This window comes from Odontesthes bonariensis, chromosome 12 (genome assembly GCF_027942865.1).
Source record: "Odontesthes bonariensis isolate fOdoBon6 chromosome 12, fOdoBon6.hap1, whole genome shotgun sequence".
NCBI classification, from domain to species: domain Eukaryota; kingdom Metazoa; phylum Chordata; class Actinopteri; order Atheriniformes; family Atherinopsidae; genus Odontesthes; species Odontesthes bonariensis.
The window spans coordinates 19,026,682-19,047,450 of record NC_134517.1 but is presented as its reverse complement, the minus strand read 5'-3'; the positions used below and the strand labels follow the sequence as shown (position 1 = coordinate 19,047,450).

The following is a 20,769-nucleotide window of genomic DNA, read 5'->3' as shown; positions in this document are numbered from 1 at the left end:
GCCTCAGAGAAACTCCCTTTGATACGAAAAACACACCAAAAAAAGGTATAAATAGATCCCACAAAAGACAGACCGCCTGCCCACTGATCACCGTGAGGGAGGAAAGACTTGCCTGTGAAGATGAGATACCTGCATTCTGCGTGAGATAAGCTGTTGAGGGGAAAAAAACCAACATTTACATCTAAACCATCATGCAAATCATGAAATAAGTCACATAGCGCTGGAATTCACATTGGAGCATGTGCAACATGGGCTACTGTACAAAGGTCAGAGGAACTCATGGCACCACTTGCTTTAATGATATTTAATGTGTCACAGATCAGTTACAACCTGTGAATAATTTTGATTTTATGGTTACAAGTTTATGGCCAGTTCTGTTGATTGATCTGGACCAATATACATTAATAGCTTTTGAAGTGTTTCTTAATCACTTGAAATTCACACAGTGATTACAGAACTATCAGCAAATGTGAAGAACACATATATACTCCAAAATGATTGTTCACAATAGTCATTTTTGTATATGTGTATGTATATAACATGACTATAAGTGAAATGTTCAGGTTTATTATCTTCGTGCAATACAACAATTGCCCTTACAAAAGGTCCATATCAATAAAAAGAAATGAGATAAGTCTAATAATTTATGAATGAAAAAACAAAAATTTGATAGAAGAACAAAACTGTCTGAATGCAGTGTATGCATAATGCAAAAAAAACAACAAAAAAAAACAGGGTAGTTAGGGGACTGAAATTTGATAATAGTCATGATCATAAATAGCAGTACTTTAAATGAAAAGAGAGCATGTACAATACATTTTCATCTTATTTTTGATTTAAAATATTTAGAGTGGAACTGTGAAAAATTGTTGAAATGTAAAATGTAAGGTGTGGTAAGGGGTCTGAAATAATCCTGGATCAAGAGCAATACTGTCAGGATAGCTTTGCACACATGTGCACGCACTTAATTAGAAATACCGGGCAACACAACACCAAGTAACCGCATGTGCCAGAGGGCCGCGTGAAAAAGTGTGGCAAGAGGAGGTAAAGGATATTTTTTTTTGTGACTAACATAGCAACAGTGCTGCATGACCACCGGTGCTCTGTGACAGCTGGGGCATTTTGAACTGACAGCCTGATTTTGGAGCTCCATTGGTTGACGAAGTCATCAATCCTGAGAGCAGCTCCGCCCGTTGTCCCCGCCGCGGCACGGGAAAAAGCCTTTGAAGTGGCGAAGGCGGTGCCGAGCGAGTACTGCCATGTGGTGCTGAAACGCTGCATTCTTATTGGACCAAATAAACCTGGGTGACGCCCCTTTTTGAAGGATACCATCTCTGATTGGATGAATAGGCCACCCCAGATTCAACGTATGCGTGTTCTCTGTTTTCCTATTCTCCTCTATGGGTTACGTCAGCAGCGTGAACTCCTTTCCATGACGGCGGAGGGATCCATGGCACCATTTACGGAAAAGGCGTAACTAATATGCGCAGCGACAAAGACTGAGAGCCCGAAACCTATGGGGAAGGAATAAAAAAAAAAAAGACATTCAGTATCGTCGCACTCTGTACCTTAAGACCAATATTTTCTGAGTAACTCGTTGCTCCCAGGGCCTTGGTACAGACGCCGAAATTTGACGACGGCGAAGCCGAAATTAGTGTCAGCATAAAGCCAGCGAATTCGTAGAAGAAGAAGACGGTGGCAACTGACAGATTTTCCGTTGGACGGTCTGTAGGCTAGGGTATAGCGAGGGAGCCGCCATGGCAGTCGGATCATTGAGCCTCCACATCGGGATATGAAGAGGAACTGCATGTGTCCCAAATCGACAAGAAAACGCCACATTTACCTTTGATCCGCGCTGGATCAACGTCTGAGCTAACACGTCCTCATCTTTGTGGAATTCATCCAGACAGAAATCGCAATTGGTTTTAAACGAGGGGGCCACAGGGAGAGGCCAGATTCATGACTATTTTAGTCGGAGACGTGTCTTCTGAGGCCCGTTGAGAGAAAACCTGGAATATAAAGAGGAAACGATGTTCTGATTGACCGTCTATGTGAAAGAAAACGGTAGTTTATTAGGTGTTTCAAAGTAGTGTGAGGGATAGTGGGATAAAAGGGTCTCTTTTTGTCTGCCCTTTCTGTTAATCATAGTAATATTCATTTGCTGTCATCCTTTTTTGGATGAGAAAGTCCGGCGAATCGATCAGCCCTGCGGTTTAGAGAGTAACAGCCTCCGTGTCGAGAGAATCAAAGGGATTGGATCATGTCGGGTCGGCCCAGGACCACATCCTTCGCAGAGAGCTGCAAACCAGTGCCGCAGCCCTCTGCTTTCGGCAGCATGAAAGTCAGCAGTAAGTACACCTCTAATTCTAGAGTAGCTTTTTTCATCCCCCCCACCCACCCCCTGCATGAACCAGGCCCTCTGTTGGGCCACCTTTGCTCGCTAAATGTCTTCTCATTAACCAGCTCGAGAATGTGTCAAGCTAGCACAGCGTTAGCTCCGAATAGCTCGGCCCTGTCACACGTCTGTGTCGCAGACAGAGATTGGATGGTGCTTAGCGGCACGCACTGCTGTTGCCTACCCTGTGTGTGCACATCGCTGCACTGTGACGCGCCGCCCCGGGGCCGGTCAGCCAAGCAGGCCGCGCCGGGGCCGGGCCGGGCTGGGCTGGGCCAGAGGAAGATAGTGCTGGCACCGTCCCAAGTCTAAAACCGAGTCCACTCCTGTTACCGCAGATCCGGTCTGATTATTGACCATTTCAATGTAGATTAGATCTCACGGTGGCATTACTACACAGCACCAACCCTATGCGTAATGGGGTTAAAGCGATGGGGCCGGTCCGTTACGCAAGAGTAGAAGCGGAAGGTGCGTCCGTAGTTGACTCGGGCGAAACTGACGCGGCCCTCGAAAGGACTGATTTTTACCGGTCCCATTTCCGTGGGGCCGTGTCGAAATTAGACGTGGCGACGGGCTGAGGAGCGTCACGCCGAGTGTCCTGCTCGTGAAGTTACGGTGGCTGCGGAGATGAAGCCACGCGACTGACTTGGCCTATCAGCTGAGCACGGGGAGTCTGCTCAGCTCCATACACCTCCTGTCAGATTTAATTGGTTCTAGGCTATATGGCATGTCTGCCACTCTTTCAGAAGAACGACAAAAAAAGCTCACTGACCCTCTGCATGCTTTGAAACCAAATTATTCTATTTGAAAACGGGGATTTTACAGCATTTGATAAATGCATGGGCGCTACAGGTTCCCTATTCGACTTCGTCTCATGGAAATCTGTTTCTGATGCGAACTACTATGGTTTAAAAAAAACACAAAAAAAACTGCATTACACTTGTATGTTACTAGACTAAATTCAATTTTTTTTAATAGACCGTGCTGGATGGAGGCTTGTGAAAATGACTGCCCAGGAATGTGGATTGAGCTGTAGGACTGTGACGTGATCAGGATGTGTGTCAGTAGGGTGAGGCTCTCTCTACTGGGCCTTGGCAGAAACCACTGGACCGTGACACATAAGCAAAGAATAAGTCCAGTCCCAAGCCCTATACCTGTTCTACCTATCTTACATGGTGTGGGTGTTGTATTGACAGGAGCTTGCATATCCACAGTGCTCACAATTTGTTTGGTAACATCATACCCATCCGCTATCAGTTAAGTCTAAGTTAGTCTGCAATATAGAAGCAAAAAATATGGCGTTAGTTTTTTTTATATTATCAGTATCTTGAAATTATATTCCAGCTTTAAAAGATGTATTGTAGCTCAAATAAATTTTCGCAACTAGCATTTTGATTCTACGTTGATTTGTAGATAATCGAGGATATTTTGAAGGGTTTTATTTGTTCGATGAGGAGTCGTCTCGATCGAGAGGTCGTCCTTGCTGTGAAATGGCTCTGTTTAAGAGTAAAGCGAAGGTTGATTCGGCTCGTGCTTCCATGGAGTCAGTCCAAGAAGTCCACGGGAAAGGTTGTGGACATCTGCGCTCTCACACTGGAGTGAAAGCAGAAGGTGTGTAAGATGTTCGCTACAAGAAACTAAACCACACACAAGTAAATGGGGAAAAGGTCTCAAAGCACTTCCTTTTAGACATTTTCACCCGCAGACTGAGACCCTGAGATTACCGAGACGAGTTCCTGAGGGGCTGTGTGTGAGAACGCAAAATTTACGCAACATTTTCGGCAGAGTTAACGCAGAGATTACTTGGACAGCTACCCTTTTTACGGCGCCTGGAAAGTGACTGAATGAGACGGGGTGTGATGGCTGCAGGTAATCCTCTGCAGGATTACAGATACGCGTGTGTGTGTGTGCCGGTCAGAGTAGCACTTTTATGCTGACATTTGTGCTGCTTTCCACTCGCTCTTCAGCAGCGTGGATGCATTCAAATACTCGAGGTATCATATCGGAACACAAAAAACGGTCGTCGTTGCGGATGGGTTGGGACCCTCGTCTGCTGTTGCCGACGTGCTGTGAACAAAACAAGATACAAGATGCGACTCCGGAGTATTTCCTGCTCCTGTGAAGCAAAGATGTAAAAGGCAGCTGTGGAGAATAATTGGACCAAACAAATTTCTCTCTTTTTTTCTTTTATTTATTTATTTATTTTTTTCTTTTGTCTTTTTTTGGAACAATTAATTGGCCCCAAACAATTTTTTCCAGCTTGAAAAATTAAACGATTGCTTGTGAGGTTTTTTTTTTTCTGGTGAAAATAGTTTATTTCCCAGTAACAGGTGACTCAAGAAACCCTTTTTTCTTTCTTTAAAATCTAAAATTAGATTTGTCATTCAGAGAGGCATTATGTGCTGTATACGTCAGCCGTATCATGACTGAGCTTTGAAGTGAAAGTAGAAAACAACACGTGTCATCTCCTTAGAATCTACCTCCTTGTCATCTACCATTACCTTGACTTCTGCCATCCTATCACCCAAGCAGGCACATTCTTCTGCCCATGTGTGTGAATAACTTGGCTTGATGATCCTAAGCAGCTGTAGCGCTTGTGTGTATGATCACGGAGAGAATGCTTTTACCCCTCCAGCGCAGGCAGATGGAAAGGCACGTATACATTTGCACACCCACACGAGCACTCATAGGTTTTGTTTTTTTGGGGGTGAGGCAGCTGGCCAAGAACAATGAGCAGCTTGCTTTGCATTTCAAAGCTGTTCTTCTCTCCTCCCCTTTCCTCCTCGTCCTTTATGCTTCTCGCTCACATTTTACAAGTGATGACGGAACAAAATGAACTAATTGCACTCTTTGATTCCTAATGAAACAGCGGGGCCTACTGGGAAGGAACCATCAGATTCAGTCAGAAATGAAGAGAAATGTGAGGATGATCCGTCTGTGGGGTGTAGTCAGTGTGGTGGCAGGACTGAGCGGCCACGGCTCTGCCGGCTGTGCACCACTCTATCTAAAATCAATGCACACACATGATTTCCTGTTAAAAACCCTGTGTCCTTCTCTGTGTTCCTTCGGCCAAGTTAGCTGTGCGACAGTGCTGACATTCCTGTAACCGGATGTTCCAGTAATGCAGCGAATCATGTCATCAGCTGTGAAACGGTTGTGGAAGACATCGCTCGATTGCCTATACCTGCACACATCTGCTCGTGCCACAATTCAGGTATCCGGGCAGTGGTTACCTAATGGTTCGAAAAGCGAGACGCACTGGGGCAGCAGCGGGTGCGAAGAGCAAAGAAGCAGCACTTGGCTGCTCATCAACACCATTTTGATGCCCCTAACGTCCGTATGTCGTCGTCGGAAGGGAGACACGCTGCAGTCCAGTGTGAAAGAAGGCTTCTGTCATAACGCAAGGGGAGACTTAGTTTGCGTGATTTAGCTGATTTAGCTGCGATTGTCCCTAAATATAACATACTCTGCCTGCACAGACAGAAGTCTCTACCTCACGTTAACTAGGTAAATTATCTGGGGTTGCTTCAGTTGGTCAAGTCAAGGTTCAGCTTGGTTAAATACCTATTTAAAAAAAGAAAGAGGTCAGCTGACTACCTGAACATACTGAATGATCCCGGTTTTCCATCAATAGATTTCTCAATAGATTTTATTTTATTTTTTTCCCCTAATGGCATGGGCAATGTTTTGGCCACAGACCCCCCCCCCCCCCCCCCCCCGCTGGAGAAGACTTAACTCGGTGGTCCCAGGCGCCCATCATAAAAACAAGACTGGTGGAAAATTCCTTCAACATGCGGATGGAAATTAACGTTGTCATAAAGGGTGTGAATAAATACGTGATTCGTTTTACTAGTAAACTTGAAACTCTTAACTCTTGAACTGACTCAACAGAGGTTCTAAATATCTAACTATCCATCGCACATCGTCTTGCACTTTATTTAATTAGTCACATTTTTAATTGAAGAAAAGACATTTTTCTTCCATTGTTTCTCTTCTATTTTAGATACAGCTGCTTTTTTTTGTGATTGGCTACAAAAAGATGCCCATCTCCGCTCGTGTCCTGTAACCGCTCAGCTGTCGCTCGACTTTGTCCCCGTTGTTCGCACGTGCCGGCCATTTCCAGCTGCGGGCCTGAGCTAGCCTGGTGACCCGAATTGACTATTGATGTCCCAGGCTAAAAGTTTGCCACAGCCGTCTCTGTGGTGCCACTCTGCAGCTGAGTTTTGCTACATGGATTCGTGAATTCGTGCTCTGGTTTAACGCGTTACTTCATTTCGTGGGCAGGCTATACGACAACGTAGCCATCTGAATTTCAATCATTCGAATCTCTTTGTTACTCTTATTTTCGCTCGCCAGGCTTCAGCATTTAATTTTCTGGTGGTTCACATCAGGGAGAATTTAGTAGAATAAAGGTATGATTGTAGCTTTGGAAGAACGGGGGTGTCATTTGGCATGTGAAGTGCAGCTAATCTTTGGTTTGTTGGTTCTAATTGTGAAAAGGTCACATAGCAGCAAGATGCAGGGAAGTCTGTGGGAAGATTTGGAGATATTTCAAGTGACTTTTTTTTTTTTTCTCTTCGAATAGGTGTTTGAAAGGTCACGATGGAGCCTTCTAATCAGTCACTGAAAAAGGTGAAAAGGAAAAAGGCCATTTGAAATGCGGTTGAATCGCTTGGTCATCCATTATTCAATCCAGGGTGGGATCTCACTGCGAGCTTTATACGCTGTCTGTGTGTTTGAGAGAGTGCACGGACTCTTTCTCACGGTTTGAGGAAGTGCAGAGGCGTCGTAGAGAAGGCCCTACTGGAATATGTAGGCAGATTTCTCTAGAAACACACACACACACACACACACACAGTCTATTTTTTGTGCTCCAGTGTCTGTCTGCAGTTATTATTTGTAGACTCTGTGAGAGAGAAGTTCTCTCTGTTGCTTAGACCCCTTTAGATCTTTTGAATCTTTCATTACACGCATGTCCTCGTTAGTGGAAGTCCCGAGGGGCAAAGTAGGCTGGTCATACACGCACACGAACGGGAAAACACAGATTGTGTTTTGTTTTTGTTTTCTCCCCTCCTCTGTGAATATGTATCCATGCAGGCGCTACATCTGGTAAAATCAATAATCCTGCTGGAAAGTAACCTCAATTAGCCAATTAGACTTGAAATTGACCGGTGAACCTCCGCACTATCAATCAGAAATGTTGATTTGTTTTCATTTCTTTCTGGTTGAATGGATTCAACACATACTTGGTGAATAAGGGAAAGCGTAGAGCCTGATCAAAACTCATGTTGGCCAGTATCATCAGCCGATACTGACCGATCACAGGTTATTAAGCGCCTCTGATCCTTTCATGGGACGTGTCTTCGTACACACTGGGCTATCTAAGAAACGCCTAAATGTAGAGAACACAGTTTTGGATGTATTTGATAGATTCAGTTTCTTCTGCTGTAGGTTTGATGGATAAAAATCAAGCTTCCTAATGAATTAATCAAGGACTTTGTGGATTTTGTAGATTTTCTTGTATAGGCCATGTGGTAATGCAGGAGTTAATTGAAAGCAATAAGGAATAATGTTTTCCTTGCCTGTGTAACGCACTTTTAGCTGGCTGTCCTATTAACTGCCAGCTAATGTGGACTTTAGCCCTTGAAGCCACTCCAGGGAGGTGGAAGCGGTCAGGGGCAACAGGAGAGAACCAATGAACTCCCCTTTGAAGCCAAACGTATGCTTGAATGTCGAATCCTTTCGGAGCCCACAGTGTTGCGTTGCTCCCCGATTCATAGGATATGCTGAAACTTCTCTGAAGCATGGCGTACACTGCCCCAGAAATGTAACATTTCAGCGACGCAAACTATAACAGCAGACCTTTGCTTTTTTTTTTGTCCACTTAGTTGGTGTTTGTACTGCTTGCAGCTTCACTCAACTTTAACAAGAAATAAGAAATGTCGGAGGCTGGAATAGTTTCTGTTTTGCGCTTAACGCCAACTATTGGTCCAAACTTTGTAAAGAGACGGTTCATATTTCCTTTTCTCTGTATTACAGTCATTCATGTAAAAAAAAATAAAAATTTGTTCTCAGTCGCCATAGCCAACAAAAGTTTTTAGGGGACAAAATGAAGGCCGACGCACGGATAGAAATGCTCACTGTGGCGCTGTTGCATGTGCTCTGCTGCAGGTTTTACATCGGCCTCACAAACGACCTCAAATTTGCCAGCACCTAAACATGCCTGTTTCTCCACGGAAACGCTGCGGCGATAACCGTCTTTGGTATCGTTTCATCATCTTCATCTCCTGCCGTTGCTCAGGCTGCAGTTGTTTAGAAGTAAACGGTGAGCGCTTCCATCGCCGCCTTATCTACAGAGAATAGTTGGTGCTGGTGTTTTGAGATTTGGAAAAAAAATCTGATTAATATGCACACTTACTCGGGGCATGCACATTCTCCGCAGTTTCCCGTTCATAATGGGTGATTTATTTATTTATTTTTCCTGTGAGATGTGTTTTTCTCACGGCTGCAGAAAGAGAAAATCAGCATTTTGTTACAGCTCGCGAAGCCCTACCTGCTCTGTTCACACATTAGTCGGACGTTGGCTGGACTTTGCACTAGGGAGCTGGCAGGGTAAAGGTCGCGTGATGTCCTGTCTGACAGATTTTTATACATCTGTGTTGTCACACACACACTTCTTGCCTTCCTTATCGTGTGTGACGACAAGACGCGTCAGAAAGATGAAACCAATTTTCTTCGCCCATTTGTTCTTTTCCATATCTTATCTTGTCCTGATTGAAACGATTCATTTATTTTTTTTTCTGTTGATCGACCGTAAATACAGTCGTTTGAAAAGAAAATTTGCCCATAAACAATGTTTACAGTCTCTCCAAAAGTAGGGGATCCGATCTCTGTCAATAAGGTGCTCCCAAGTTCTTGGACTGAGGGATTTGAAAAGAAGGAAAAGTGGAAAAGAAGAAAAAAAAAGTATTTTCAAGTAAAGGGACGATGTCCTAAAGATTTTTCCACTTTTCCACATCTTGAATTATAAAAATGCTTCAGGGAAAAGCAGATAAAGCAGGTAATTAAAGCAGAGGAATGCCACGGCGCACCTTTTAGGTTGCCTTTAACAAATGGAAATTGTAAAAAAATGACCCAGATTGGTCAGTCAGCTTGTTGGCGCTAAAAAGCGTGCAGACCTGATCATCTCCTGGTCATTCGGTGTGTTACTGTTTATGTCTTTTAGACATTAAGTCTAAAAGAAGAGCACAACAAAAAAAATCTTGTTTGAGGACATTCTTCACATAAGCTGTCATGTCTCCTTTCACGATGTGTATAAATATATATGAATTTTTTCTCCCCACTTTGTTCTGACAGCCTGTGTCTCTCTTGACTCTTTGTGTCTCCCTGTAGGAGATAAAGATGGCAGCAAGGTAACGACAGTTGTGGCCACTCCGGGTCAAGGCCCCGACCGGCCACAGGAAGTGAGCTACACGGACACTAAGGTCATCGGCAACGGCTCTTTCGGCGTCGTCTACCAAGCTAAACTCTGCGACTCTGGAGAACTAGTAGCCATCAAGAAGGTCCTGCAAGACAAGAGATTTAAGGTAAAAAAAAAAAAAGAAACAATGCCTCTCTCGAAACACAAAAGGGCAGGGTGGATGGCTAAATGATGACTGACGCACACAAACATGCCCTCATTCAGACCAAAGAACAGATTTTCCACGTTAATGGATCCGAGTAAGTGTGAATGAGATGCGAACGCAGGGATCTTTCACACGAACGGGGAGATCAGAGGAGCTGCAAAACGAGACCAAACAAAGGGAAAAATCTGACGCTTCCTTCAACACACTCCTTCTTTTAATGTGTGCGTGGTAGCGGTGTGACGTTTTTTTTTTTCCCCTCTCTCAAACAAACGTGAACTGATTGATACTCGAGTCATCTGTCAGGTTTACTTCGGTTGCCACCGAGACGTCACGTTTCTTTCCAAATTTAGCTCAGCTGGAATCCTCCTCTTGTGCTTTGAATAGATCTGACTGAAGGCTTGCCGAGGGAGTGAGTGTGTTTTACATGGACATGGGGGGGGGTGATGTCATGGCGAAGAAGTCTGGTTATGCATACCCCCCCCCCCTCCATGTAAATGATAAATACAAAAATATCCTTTAATTTGAACTTTTGCTTTGTGGGAGAAAATGGACATCCTGTTAGTCGGCGATAGATTTGGATTAATGAGCATTTTTGATGCTTTTTTTTTTTTTCACCGTCTAAATTACTGTATTGATTTCAAGGAGAGATGGTCGAAAAAAGCCCGAAAAAATTGTTAAAAGCGTTTCATGTTTTGCGAGCTCGCATTGGGCCGCTTTTGTTTTGGCGCCTAAAACCCGCTTAGACGTGCGTTTTTTTTTTTTTTTTTATTTGACTTGCCCCTAAACGGCAGCTATCGGGAGGTTTCTGTGCAACTTTCTTCTTTTTTTTTTTTTTTTTTTTTTTTAGTGAGTTGATTTGAAATACTTGGGACAATCTTCCTGCTGTACTGTAGGGATAAAACCCAGAGCAAAAAATTTTCATGAAGGTCACACTAGGGGTGGGTATTGGCAAAGAAGTCACGATTCGATTCGAATCACGATTCACATGCCACGATGCGATACTATCACGATGCATCACGATACGTGAATTATTGCGATGCATCACGTGCATTGCGATATTTTCAATGAACATAATTAAAAAAAATAATACAGCCATTACCAGTGGCTGACTAGCTGTGTATGATCTGGATAGTGTCTTCAATTGATACATAACTCAAAGATAATCAATTCATAACTGTATTTATTGAAACAACTTTTGGAGGTATTGCCATTAAAACAAATATTACTGGACACACTCATCACAAAAAGTGCATAGGATTTATAAAACTATAAAATAACAAAATAGGGATGATCAGTACAGACAAAAAAAAGTGCATAGGCTTTATAAAACTAAAAAAAAAATATATATAAAAATATTGCAAACATCCCTTGCAGCGAAATGCATCAATTGCATGTGTCCTATCATTAAAGGCATAAAAAAAAAAAAAAAAATTTTTTTTTTTTTTTTTAAATAATCGATACTTGGCGTCAAGAATCGATGCAGTAGATCGCGAAAATTAGAATCGCGATGCATCGTCATGACGATTATTTTGCACACCCCTAGGTCACACCCATAGTTAGATCCGTCTTATTTGTATACACTGCGCTCCGGTTCGTTGTATTTATCACACAGTCCTTTGTTCTACACGGGTTCCAGTTAATTTTCATCCAGCGTTTTCTAATGAAGATCAGCCGCTTTTGATCTAAAATCTACTTAAACCCACTAATACGCCTTTTTTTTTTTTTTTTTGACTGAAGCAGTTCCAGTCCTGGTTCGGAGCCAGTGCCTAAGCTTGAACCCATTCTTTCAGTTATAACCTTACGGCTCTGTTCCAGAGCTCTGTTTCAGAGAGCCATTGATGTCAAAGGTTGGAAACGGTGTTAGGGAGCGTTGCTGTGCAGCTTTACACATCCGTGTTGTCGTATATATAGCGGTCACACCTTTACCTGTTGCAGGAATGATCATAACGTCCGGCGGCTTCTGCCAGAGTGAGGAACACATCAACATGACACTTTCGCTCTTCACAGCTGCGCTCACTTCGTGTTCTTTAGTTAAAAGGTGCCTCGAAAAATACGAAGGCTGCTCATGAACGCTCTCATTATAATGTGTTTGTGCACAACGCGGCCATTAGGCATGCTCATTATGTTCGTCTTCGTACTTTGACATGTTGTTAATGTGCAGTCGAGGCCTAAACGAGGCACTGGGGCGGGGATAGTTTTGGGGTACGTGTGAGACACTTTAAATAGATCGGCAAGGTCCTTAAACTAATGCAGCTAAATGCACTTTATGTGATATGTACTTTTTCTGCTGTGACTTGTTAAAATGTCCGCTGTGATAATAGCCTGTTAATATCAGTGCTGCGGGCACTAATGTTAGTAACACGGTACATACTGTAACACTCATGGACTGATGTACTTCAAACCTATGAAAAAAGGAAGGAAATGAATGAATACAATTATTAAATGAGGCAAAACATATGAAATGTATCTGAGGGGGCGTTTGCCCAGATTTAAAATGGTTAGAGCTGTTCCTTTTATTGGTTATTATTTTCTATCTGCTGAACAGTCGGTGTTTCAGGATTAGAGGACCTTCACGGGTTGACTCTCAGACTCGCAACCTGCAGCTCCATTTTCCCACGAGAGTTGCTGGAAGTTAGTTGGAGCCTGCAACGCTTTTGCCAAAGTGGCTCGGCTAAACGTTTCGTGCGGCTCAGTGCCCTGGTTTTTAACCTTCTCCGAGGTTCGGCTGCGTTCTCCAGTACGAGCTCGTGCTTCGCTCTCTGAAACAAGATAAATGATGTCACTTAATGCTGTGGGGGTCGACCATCTGCCACCAAATTCACAGGGGCAACACACACTCCTTGTGGCTCTGCGTGCAGACTATAATGAAGTCATATCCTGCTCTTCCTCTTTGCCTGCGATTAGCATGGGGCACCAGCAGGTTGCATCTTTTAACAGCGCAGTGATCAGCTGAAGATCACATGCACACATATATTGCACGGTTTCCTCTTGGAGGCAGACCCTCTGCCTCAGCTGTCTACCACTCTCCACGTCCGCTTCTCTTTGCTCAGCCCTGTTCTCCTTGTGAACAGCTTGTGAGGAAAAATGAGGTAAATGAGAGCTAAGACTCTTCACATGACTGCAAGCATGCGCGATCAAGTGTGCACACCCGGTTACAACACCTGCTTTCTGTTTTTTTTTTTTTTTCCTTTTGCCCCCCCACCGATTTGTGCAGTGAGCCCAGGTCGACCAAACCGTGCAAACCCAGCACGTGCAAGTGCTTTATTTTCCTCTCACTGACATGCACACGAGTCAAACAGGGTAATCATGTGAACAGGCTCTGCATTAGGCTGTAGCAGATGAATGTGAGAGACCATCTTGGTGGTCTTTCAGTCTGCTTGTGGTGCATTATGAGGGCAGTGCCCATTCCCATCTGAGGGATCACGTATCAGCCTATTGGAAAATGGATGCTCGCATTAGAACGTTCACTCGGAGTGAGAGCATGTCTGGTGGCAGCTACTCTTAGGCAACAGTGGTAAACAATAAGGCCAGCAGCACACTGCGCTTTTCTCATTGGCAACAAATCTCATTAAAGAATGAATAAAGCCGATCAATCCCACATCAAACCCTCAGGGCAATTATTTTTGAATAGATAAAAAGGACGTCGCTGAACCTTGCTATTGAACTGGGTGACATGTTTGTACGCTACAGAGAAGAAAGATACGGGGTTATTTTGAGTAAGCCCCACATACGCTGCTGTAAATACTCAATGGAGACGCAAATGTTCATTAATGTGCAGCTCAATAAGGAGAAAGGTTCCCAGTAAATACATTAACCATTGCATTGTTGCTCTGTTGTTTTAGGAAATCAACCTTTTTTATATATATATATATATATATGTGTGTGTGTGTGTCTATATATATATATATATATATATATATATATATATATACATATATATATTTATTTATAATCCAACTTATTTTTGAGCTTGAGACTGACTAAAAACCTATAGTTGTCAAAAAAAAGTTTTTAAAAAATCAAGCAAATAGTAACATATGTATCAATACGTGTTCCTCAGTGGAAATGCAAGTATGCTTGTGATCGTTACCCTGTTAAAAGAAGAGAATTATGGCCCGGCGTAATCTTCATCCAGTTTTTGATTTGAACTGAAAACCCCCAGAGCCATGATGGCGCCACTATCGTGCTTCACGATGCGCACGGTTCCCACATTTTTCCCAAGAAGCTGATATTTGCCTTTGTGTTTATGAGCAAACTGTAGTTTTTCCTCTGTTCCTTTAGATTAACCAAAGCATTTTTTCCCCCCCTGTGCAGGTCAAATTTATTTAATCTTTTTCTAATTGGAGACACGTACAAATTGCCATCACCACGTATGTGCAGATTCTTTAAGGACGTGTCATGTTGTTAATGACTATACTATGTAGCCACAGCAGCAAGACTTAGATGTTTTGTTTCAGTTCAGTCAAATTGAACAGATTTAAAGGTGTGATATATGTTTGGGTGAACTCACTTTTTGTACGCGAGTGATGTTTTGTTCCCTTATTTTGCTCGATAGTTCTAGGCAATGAAAATCAGTGAAAAACATCAACGTGATTCATTCATATAATGTGTTTGACGGCATCCTATTTGCTTCAAAGGGAATCAAGGGATAGCTTGTTCAAATAGGTTGAAAAAGTCAAGGTGTTCCTTGGCAGCTTCTTAGTTTTTCACAGGACTGCCAGTAGAGAAGAAAGGGGGGAGGAAAAAAGAAAAAAAGGCCTGTTCACAGAATTTAAAATAGAAGGGTAATGAAGTCGAGCTGTTTGAGGATTTGCGGAGATGTGGCAGGAATATCTACAAATGCATCCTGTTTAAATCATGTGAACTCACCGAACCGTGTCTATTAGATCAGTGACTGACCTAATAGACACGCTGACATTTTCCACCCATAAAGGCTTGATAAAGTGACCTAATTTGGCAGAGGGCAGTAAACATCCAACACAGAGAGAATAAGAAGACTAGATTTATTGTGACTACCTATCACCTGAATGTTCCTTTTAGGTCACCAGCCTTGAGCATTCTTCACAGTAGCAAACCCCATGAATCATAATTAATTTTTTTTTTTTTTTTGGTGTGACCTGTGCTGTCACATTGCTGGTTTGATGTTTTTTGGGGGCTTCACAAAGTACAGCTGTGGACCTTCGGTTGAATCCTTAAGCTCGTCTTTTAAGCATAACAGCAGAACGGGCCACGTGTTTGTGTAGGTGATATGATTTTGGTCTCTGCTCTTAATCTTTCTGGAGCTGGATGTGCTTTTGTCCGGTGTTGCACATCAGCGGCACAAAGTGCTCAGGTGGAGCACCTCTAGCAGCCTGCAATTAAGGCATTTTCTCTTGGATTTTTACTCCATCTGTCTGCTTTTGTCTCGTTCGGTCTCTGCCGGCTCCGCTGCTGAGACACTGGCGGATGACGGGTCAGCAGGAAGTACTGCAGTATAAGAGGAGCTGGGCAGGGCTTTACTCAACAGCCTGTCTGCTCCTCCTCCATATGCTGCCATCTCCGGCACACCCTCGAACACTCCAGTGCGAGAGGACGAGGGCGTTGCCTGCAGTGCACGGCGGTTCGATGGCTGGTCTATGACCTATGTGCAGTGATGTCACTTCACGGTGTGGGGGTTGTGTGTCCGTGTGTTGGTCATAGCTGTGTAGAGAGTGGAAAAAAGCAGGGGCTGGACTGTTTGGACCATTTGCCTCTGACTGTAAGTGAATTAGGCTGAGGGTGTCATCTATACCAGGCTGCTGAGCTACAAGGTGCTCTGCAGAGCTGTGGTGCTGCTGCTGAGGAGGAAGTCTTGTCCAGTGGAGAAATGACTCTGTTTAATAAAGGAATACAAATTGCAGTTTGCACCCTTATTAAATAAAGAACAGCATCTCCCTCCACCCAGTCGGCATTGGTCCTTACCCATACAATAAGGGACTACATTAGTTTCTCCCTCAGACTGCGAGCCAGCGTTACAGTTTACCATTTTTGACAGTTGCATTCAGCCAGGTGCCCCGTCGGCTACACACCTAAAGTTTTACTGATCGAACTGTCCAAATGTGAATATTCACCGGGTTTCTTTTTCTTCTGTTGTTTAACTGAAAAGCGTTTCCTTTCAGGCCGCGGTCACACAGAGGCATTATATTTGAATTGAATGACATTTTATTGATTGCATTTTCTCAGGCCAGCACACAATGGGTAAAATTCATTGCCATTTAAGCACATTTATCGCTCTGCCTTGTACTGATTGAAAATACCCTTTGGAATCATTTTTTTTCCCAATGCGCTACTGTTGGATGCCAGTCCAAACCCCGAAATGGCTTCAGTTTATGACCTTGCATCACACCCTCACATTTAGTGGACTGACACACAATGAATGCCTTTCTAATTAACCAATCATGTCAAACGATGAATAAAATTAAGTTGAGTTACTCAGTAATGAAAATAATTGGTAATTATTGCCCTCTCTAACCAGTCTAAATTGTTTTGAATGAGTAAAATGATGAAACAATTTGAATCATGTCGGCTTTAAATAGCCATGACTGCAAAACTCAAACATGTCATTTTGAAACCACAAACTTTAGTGTCAGATGTAGTTGTGATTTTAGTCACCACTGTCCAATGTGGGCCCATTTTAACAATTGCCAAATTGACTCATGTGCAGCGTGCTTTTGCACCGAACTCGCCTGACACAAAATCAGCCAGTGCATCAGGTCTGTGTTAAGCCGGTGAACCACACGTCCTGAGAGACTCCTCACAGCTTGTAGAAACCCACAGTATGCTTTGTACAGGTTTAATGGTTGATGATACTTCCGCCAGCTACTTAACGAAGTACCGTAATCATGTATTGTTAACTGTTAACCAGGGAATCGCTTATTTAGCCTGTGTTCTTTTTAATATATATATATATATATATATATATAAATATTATTTTTTTTCAGTTGGAATACACATCAGATTTTCTCAAAAATCATAAGCTAAAAGCTGCGTATATGAAGACTATATATATTTTTTTTCCAAGTTTTGTCTAATGCAAGAATTCCTGACCACTCTTGAGAAAGTCTAAATGTGCCACCACTTTCTGCATGGACAACATTGTACGTGATAATAGATTGGATGCTCTGTCAAGGCTCAGAGCTTACATGCTGCTCTAGCGACCAATTAAACTATCTTTGCATAAACCCTTTTATCTTTACATATTGTATTTGGAACTGTTTCTGCTGATTTTGAACCATTTCCCGATTCCCAAGGGCCATATTCTTTAGGTATTAGAGCCTTTTAATGGTAATGGGAACGTGCCTCACAGTGTAATGGTGTCATAAAGGAATGAACAGCCCATTTATCTGTTTAGTACCATGCCTTTGCTGCGACCTCATCCATTTTTCTCAAACTGGCACGCTGGCTCGTGACAGGGACGTGGTAGTCAATGACATTGTTGTTGAACTAGATGACGAATGGCAAGTGTGTTTTCCGTCCTAAGCCACAGTGATGTGCAGCTTTCTTTAAGGGCTCTTTTGTGAGGGTTCAGCGCAGCTATAAACTGAAACTGCTACGATGACATGAAACGCTTTACGGATTTTTGTGAATTTGCAAAGGTAAATGATTTTAAAAGGAGCTGTCCTTCAGAGTGGTGTAGGTCTAATGGTCTTTGAGAATCTCTCTAAGATCCATAAACTGACTCAGAGCAACACGTCTAATGCTTCAATGTAATGTGTCTAATGTCATTTTTTAATCTTTTTTTTTTTGTTGTTGTTGTTGTTTCTCAGAACCGTGAGCTGCAGATCATGAGGAAGTTGGACCACTGCAACATCGTCCGCCTGCGCTACTTCTTCTACTCCAGTGGAGACAAGGTCAGTTAGGTGAACACGTTTGCTGGAAGAAACATGTTTAATGGTGAGCAGCTTCATACTGCAGCAAGTTTGATTGAGTTTTACACATCCAACCGAAACGCTATTCTCGCCGCTACACTTTGAGATGAAAATGGTTGATTTGTGTGGGGAAAACAATTTAAAACCAAAACTTTGTAATATTTTCTTAGTTTAAAAAGCTCCATATTTCTTTGAGGGAACTTAGAAGTGTTGTGTTTAGTTGTTAAGGAGCTACATTACTTCTGTTCGTAAGCTTGGAGCGACCTCATCGCATAACGGCACATCGCGGGTAAGCAGGAAATGGCACACACATGTGAGGAGGTGTAACAGACGTGGGCTCCGTCAGGTCTTTTTTTTTTTTTCTTCTTTTCTTTTCATCTGTAATTAATTAGAGGTTGGTTGGTCTCAATCATTTAAAGAGCTGTGACGGACAGCTTGCGGGTCATCCAGTTGCTCATAAGCGACCAGTTTTCATTCATTTTACCCAAGACTTGCACATTGTAACAATGAAATATTCCTATTAGTTTGTCTTTTCTCTGCCACTATCAGCTCAGTAAATTTAGTTTTTACCTATAATGGCCCCAGTAAGCTGTTTCTGAACTTATTATCATTTGTAGGGATTCAACTTGCAGCTATTTTGACAATGGACTCGTCAGTCGGTTTCGTTTCTTCGTTTAGATGACAAATCAAATGGAAAAAGAAAAAATTCTATAAAAAAGACCCCTGATGTTTCAGTTAAAAACCGCTCGTGTGAAAGGAAAGTAAAGACTGTGACACTCCCATGACAAAAGGTAATGAATAAATAGACAGTGAAAAGGTTTTCTCTGCGACAGATCACCATAGTCAGGCTTTTAGATTTAACAGGGAGTGATGCATCCACAACAAAGCAGGGAGGAGACAATTCCTGTCTGTAACATTAAGCTCTGCCTTGGCACATTTCTTCATTGAGAGACAAAGGAGATGGCACCATTTCCACCAGTTTGACAGACTTGTTCAAACAAAGGTGCAGCACTGGGCTACCTTCCGGCTCTCCACTGTTGGAGACGTTGCCATTACTGGTGCTTTGCGTCCCGGCCAATCTGGGATGAAAGCCACGGTCAACTATTAACGCGATTAATTGTGGCGGCCGTAACACTTACTCTCTGTGTTGGGAGCGTCGTCATCAAGTGAGCACTAAAGGAATCGGACGTTTATCAGTGCCGGTCTAAATTTAGGAACATAATGATATACAGATATCTATAATAGTTTCCGTACATTAGCTTTTCATTTTATTCTATTCTGACGATCACCACATGTTGTTCCAGGTGAGGACATGTGAAACCATGTGTAAAGAAATCCCTCTGTCATCATAGAAAATAGCATTTTGAGCACCTCTGGTTAGCAGTATTTCAAGAAGTAACTCGTTGATCCGTGGACAAGAATGCTGTGTGATTTACTGGACTTGATGGAATTCATTTTTTATTTTTTGTTATTTGTCATTTTTTGTTGCTTAGTTTCAGTCAGGGAAATAACTTTGCTTCCCTCCAGTCAAAGTCAATCTTTTGTACATGACTACTAGTCTTTTTTCCTGTTTTGGTTTGTGGAAGTTTCAGTGCCTTTCGGCCACCTCATCTCTCAGCTTATCCCTGCCTCACCGCCTGTTTGATAAATACATCAGTACGTACTGTACACCGTGACAGGAAAGTCACCCGCCTTTGGGTTGCTATCCGTCTCTGTCGACCATTGGAGTTCCCCCAGGAGACTGCAAGGCTGGACTATATCTTTCAGTGAGCCGACAAACAGGCCCGCCGAGGTCTGCTTGTCAAATATAGACACACATGGACTTGGCACACATGCTGTCGGGACTATACCCATGACACTGCAGTTAGGAATGCTCCCCTGTTGCACAGCTACTGAAGCCAAGGAAAGCTGTTGAGGATTATGGACGTGGGTTTTTTTTTGATGGGGATTGGTAGAAGGAGACTGAACTGAAAGATGGTTAGGGGGCATCACTTTGCAAGACTAGAGGGCGATGGTTAATTATAGATCTACTCCAGACCTCCTAACTGTGCTGTAAGCTCCACCTTTTCCCCTCCCCTTGCCTCGAGCCATGTGCCCACTGACCTCTGGGAATCACTGCTAATTCTTGGTATACTGACTCATGGGGAGGAATCGACTATCTCAGAACTCGCCCAACACCTTCCAGTGTGAATTTTTGCACTTTTTGTTGTTACGATACAACAACTGATTTTCCTTTACCAATACTTCTTTTTTTAATCTCCTCTGATGTGTAGCCTTTCATGTACTTATTTCTTACACCCCCCCCCCCCCCCGCATCGTGTCACTGAGCTAATTATGGAGACTGGCACTGTGTTGTTGGTATGGGGATTTACCACCCATAGAGTCTAGAGCGTGAAAATAAGAGGAGGGCCGGTGAAGTAGACAAAAGGTCAGAGGTGTGGATGGATGGAGAGTTTCAGAGAACTTGACGGACAGATGGCTGTCTTTAAAAAGAAGACGCTGATAAAGAGATATGATGAGGCCATGTCAAGTGTGTGGGTGCTGTACTTGTCCCGACGTGAGATGCAGCTGTGAGACAGGCGAGGACTGTTGCTGCTGCAGCTGTCATCATGTGCACAGGTAGTCTTACGCAACTACTGCCTTGTGGCGTGCCTGTGGCACACGGTGTGCTTTTGCTTTTACCCTTTAACCTCTTGTATAATACTTTGTTTAGGAAAAAAAAAAAATGGGGCACTGTTCCAAACTGTGTGGGCAGGTAAGCAAATAGGTGACTGACTTTTACCTCTTCAAAAAATGAGCGTACATAAGGCATCCAGTCGGCAGAGTTGCCCTCTGCAGTGCAGTTTAGGCGCTTCCCCGCGAT

General features: G+C 43.1%; 1 protein-coding gene across 4 annotated transcripts in view; it reads left to right on the top strand.

Moving 5' to 3' along the window:
• The first annotated feature begins 1,491 nt into the window (after nt 1-1,491).
• The window catches only part of gsk3ba (glycogen synthase kinase 3 beta, genome duplicate a), a 36,663-nt gene continuing 17,385 nt past the window's right edge, over nt 1,492-20,769 (top strand). For 2 of the 4 annotated variants that reach the window (XM_075479478.1, XM_075479477.1), the window contains exons 1-3: nt 1,492-2,348; nt 9,788-9,981; nt 17,805-17,888. In XM_075479478.1, the coding sequence (XP_075335593.1) occupies nt 2,261-2,348; nt 9,788-9,981; nt 17,805-17,888 (366 nt within the window). In that variant the 5' untranslated portion in view covers nt 1,492-2,260. The remainder of the gene's footprint in view (nt 2,349-9,787; nt 9,982-17,804; nt 17,889-20,769) is intronic. The other 2 variants (XM_075479475.1, XM_075479476.1) reach the window with 2 other exon arrangements.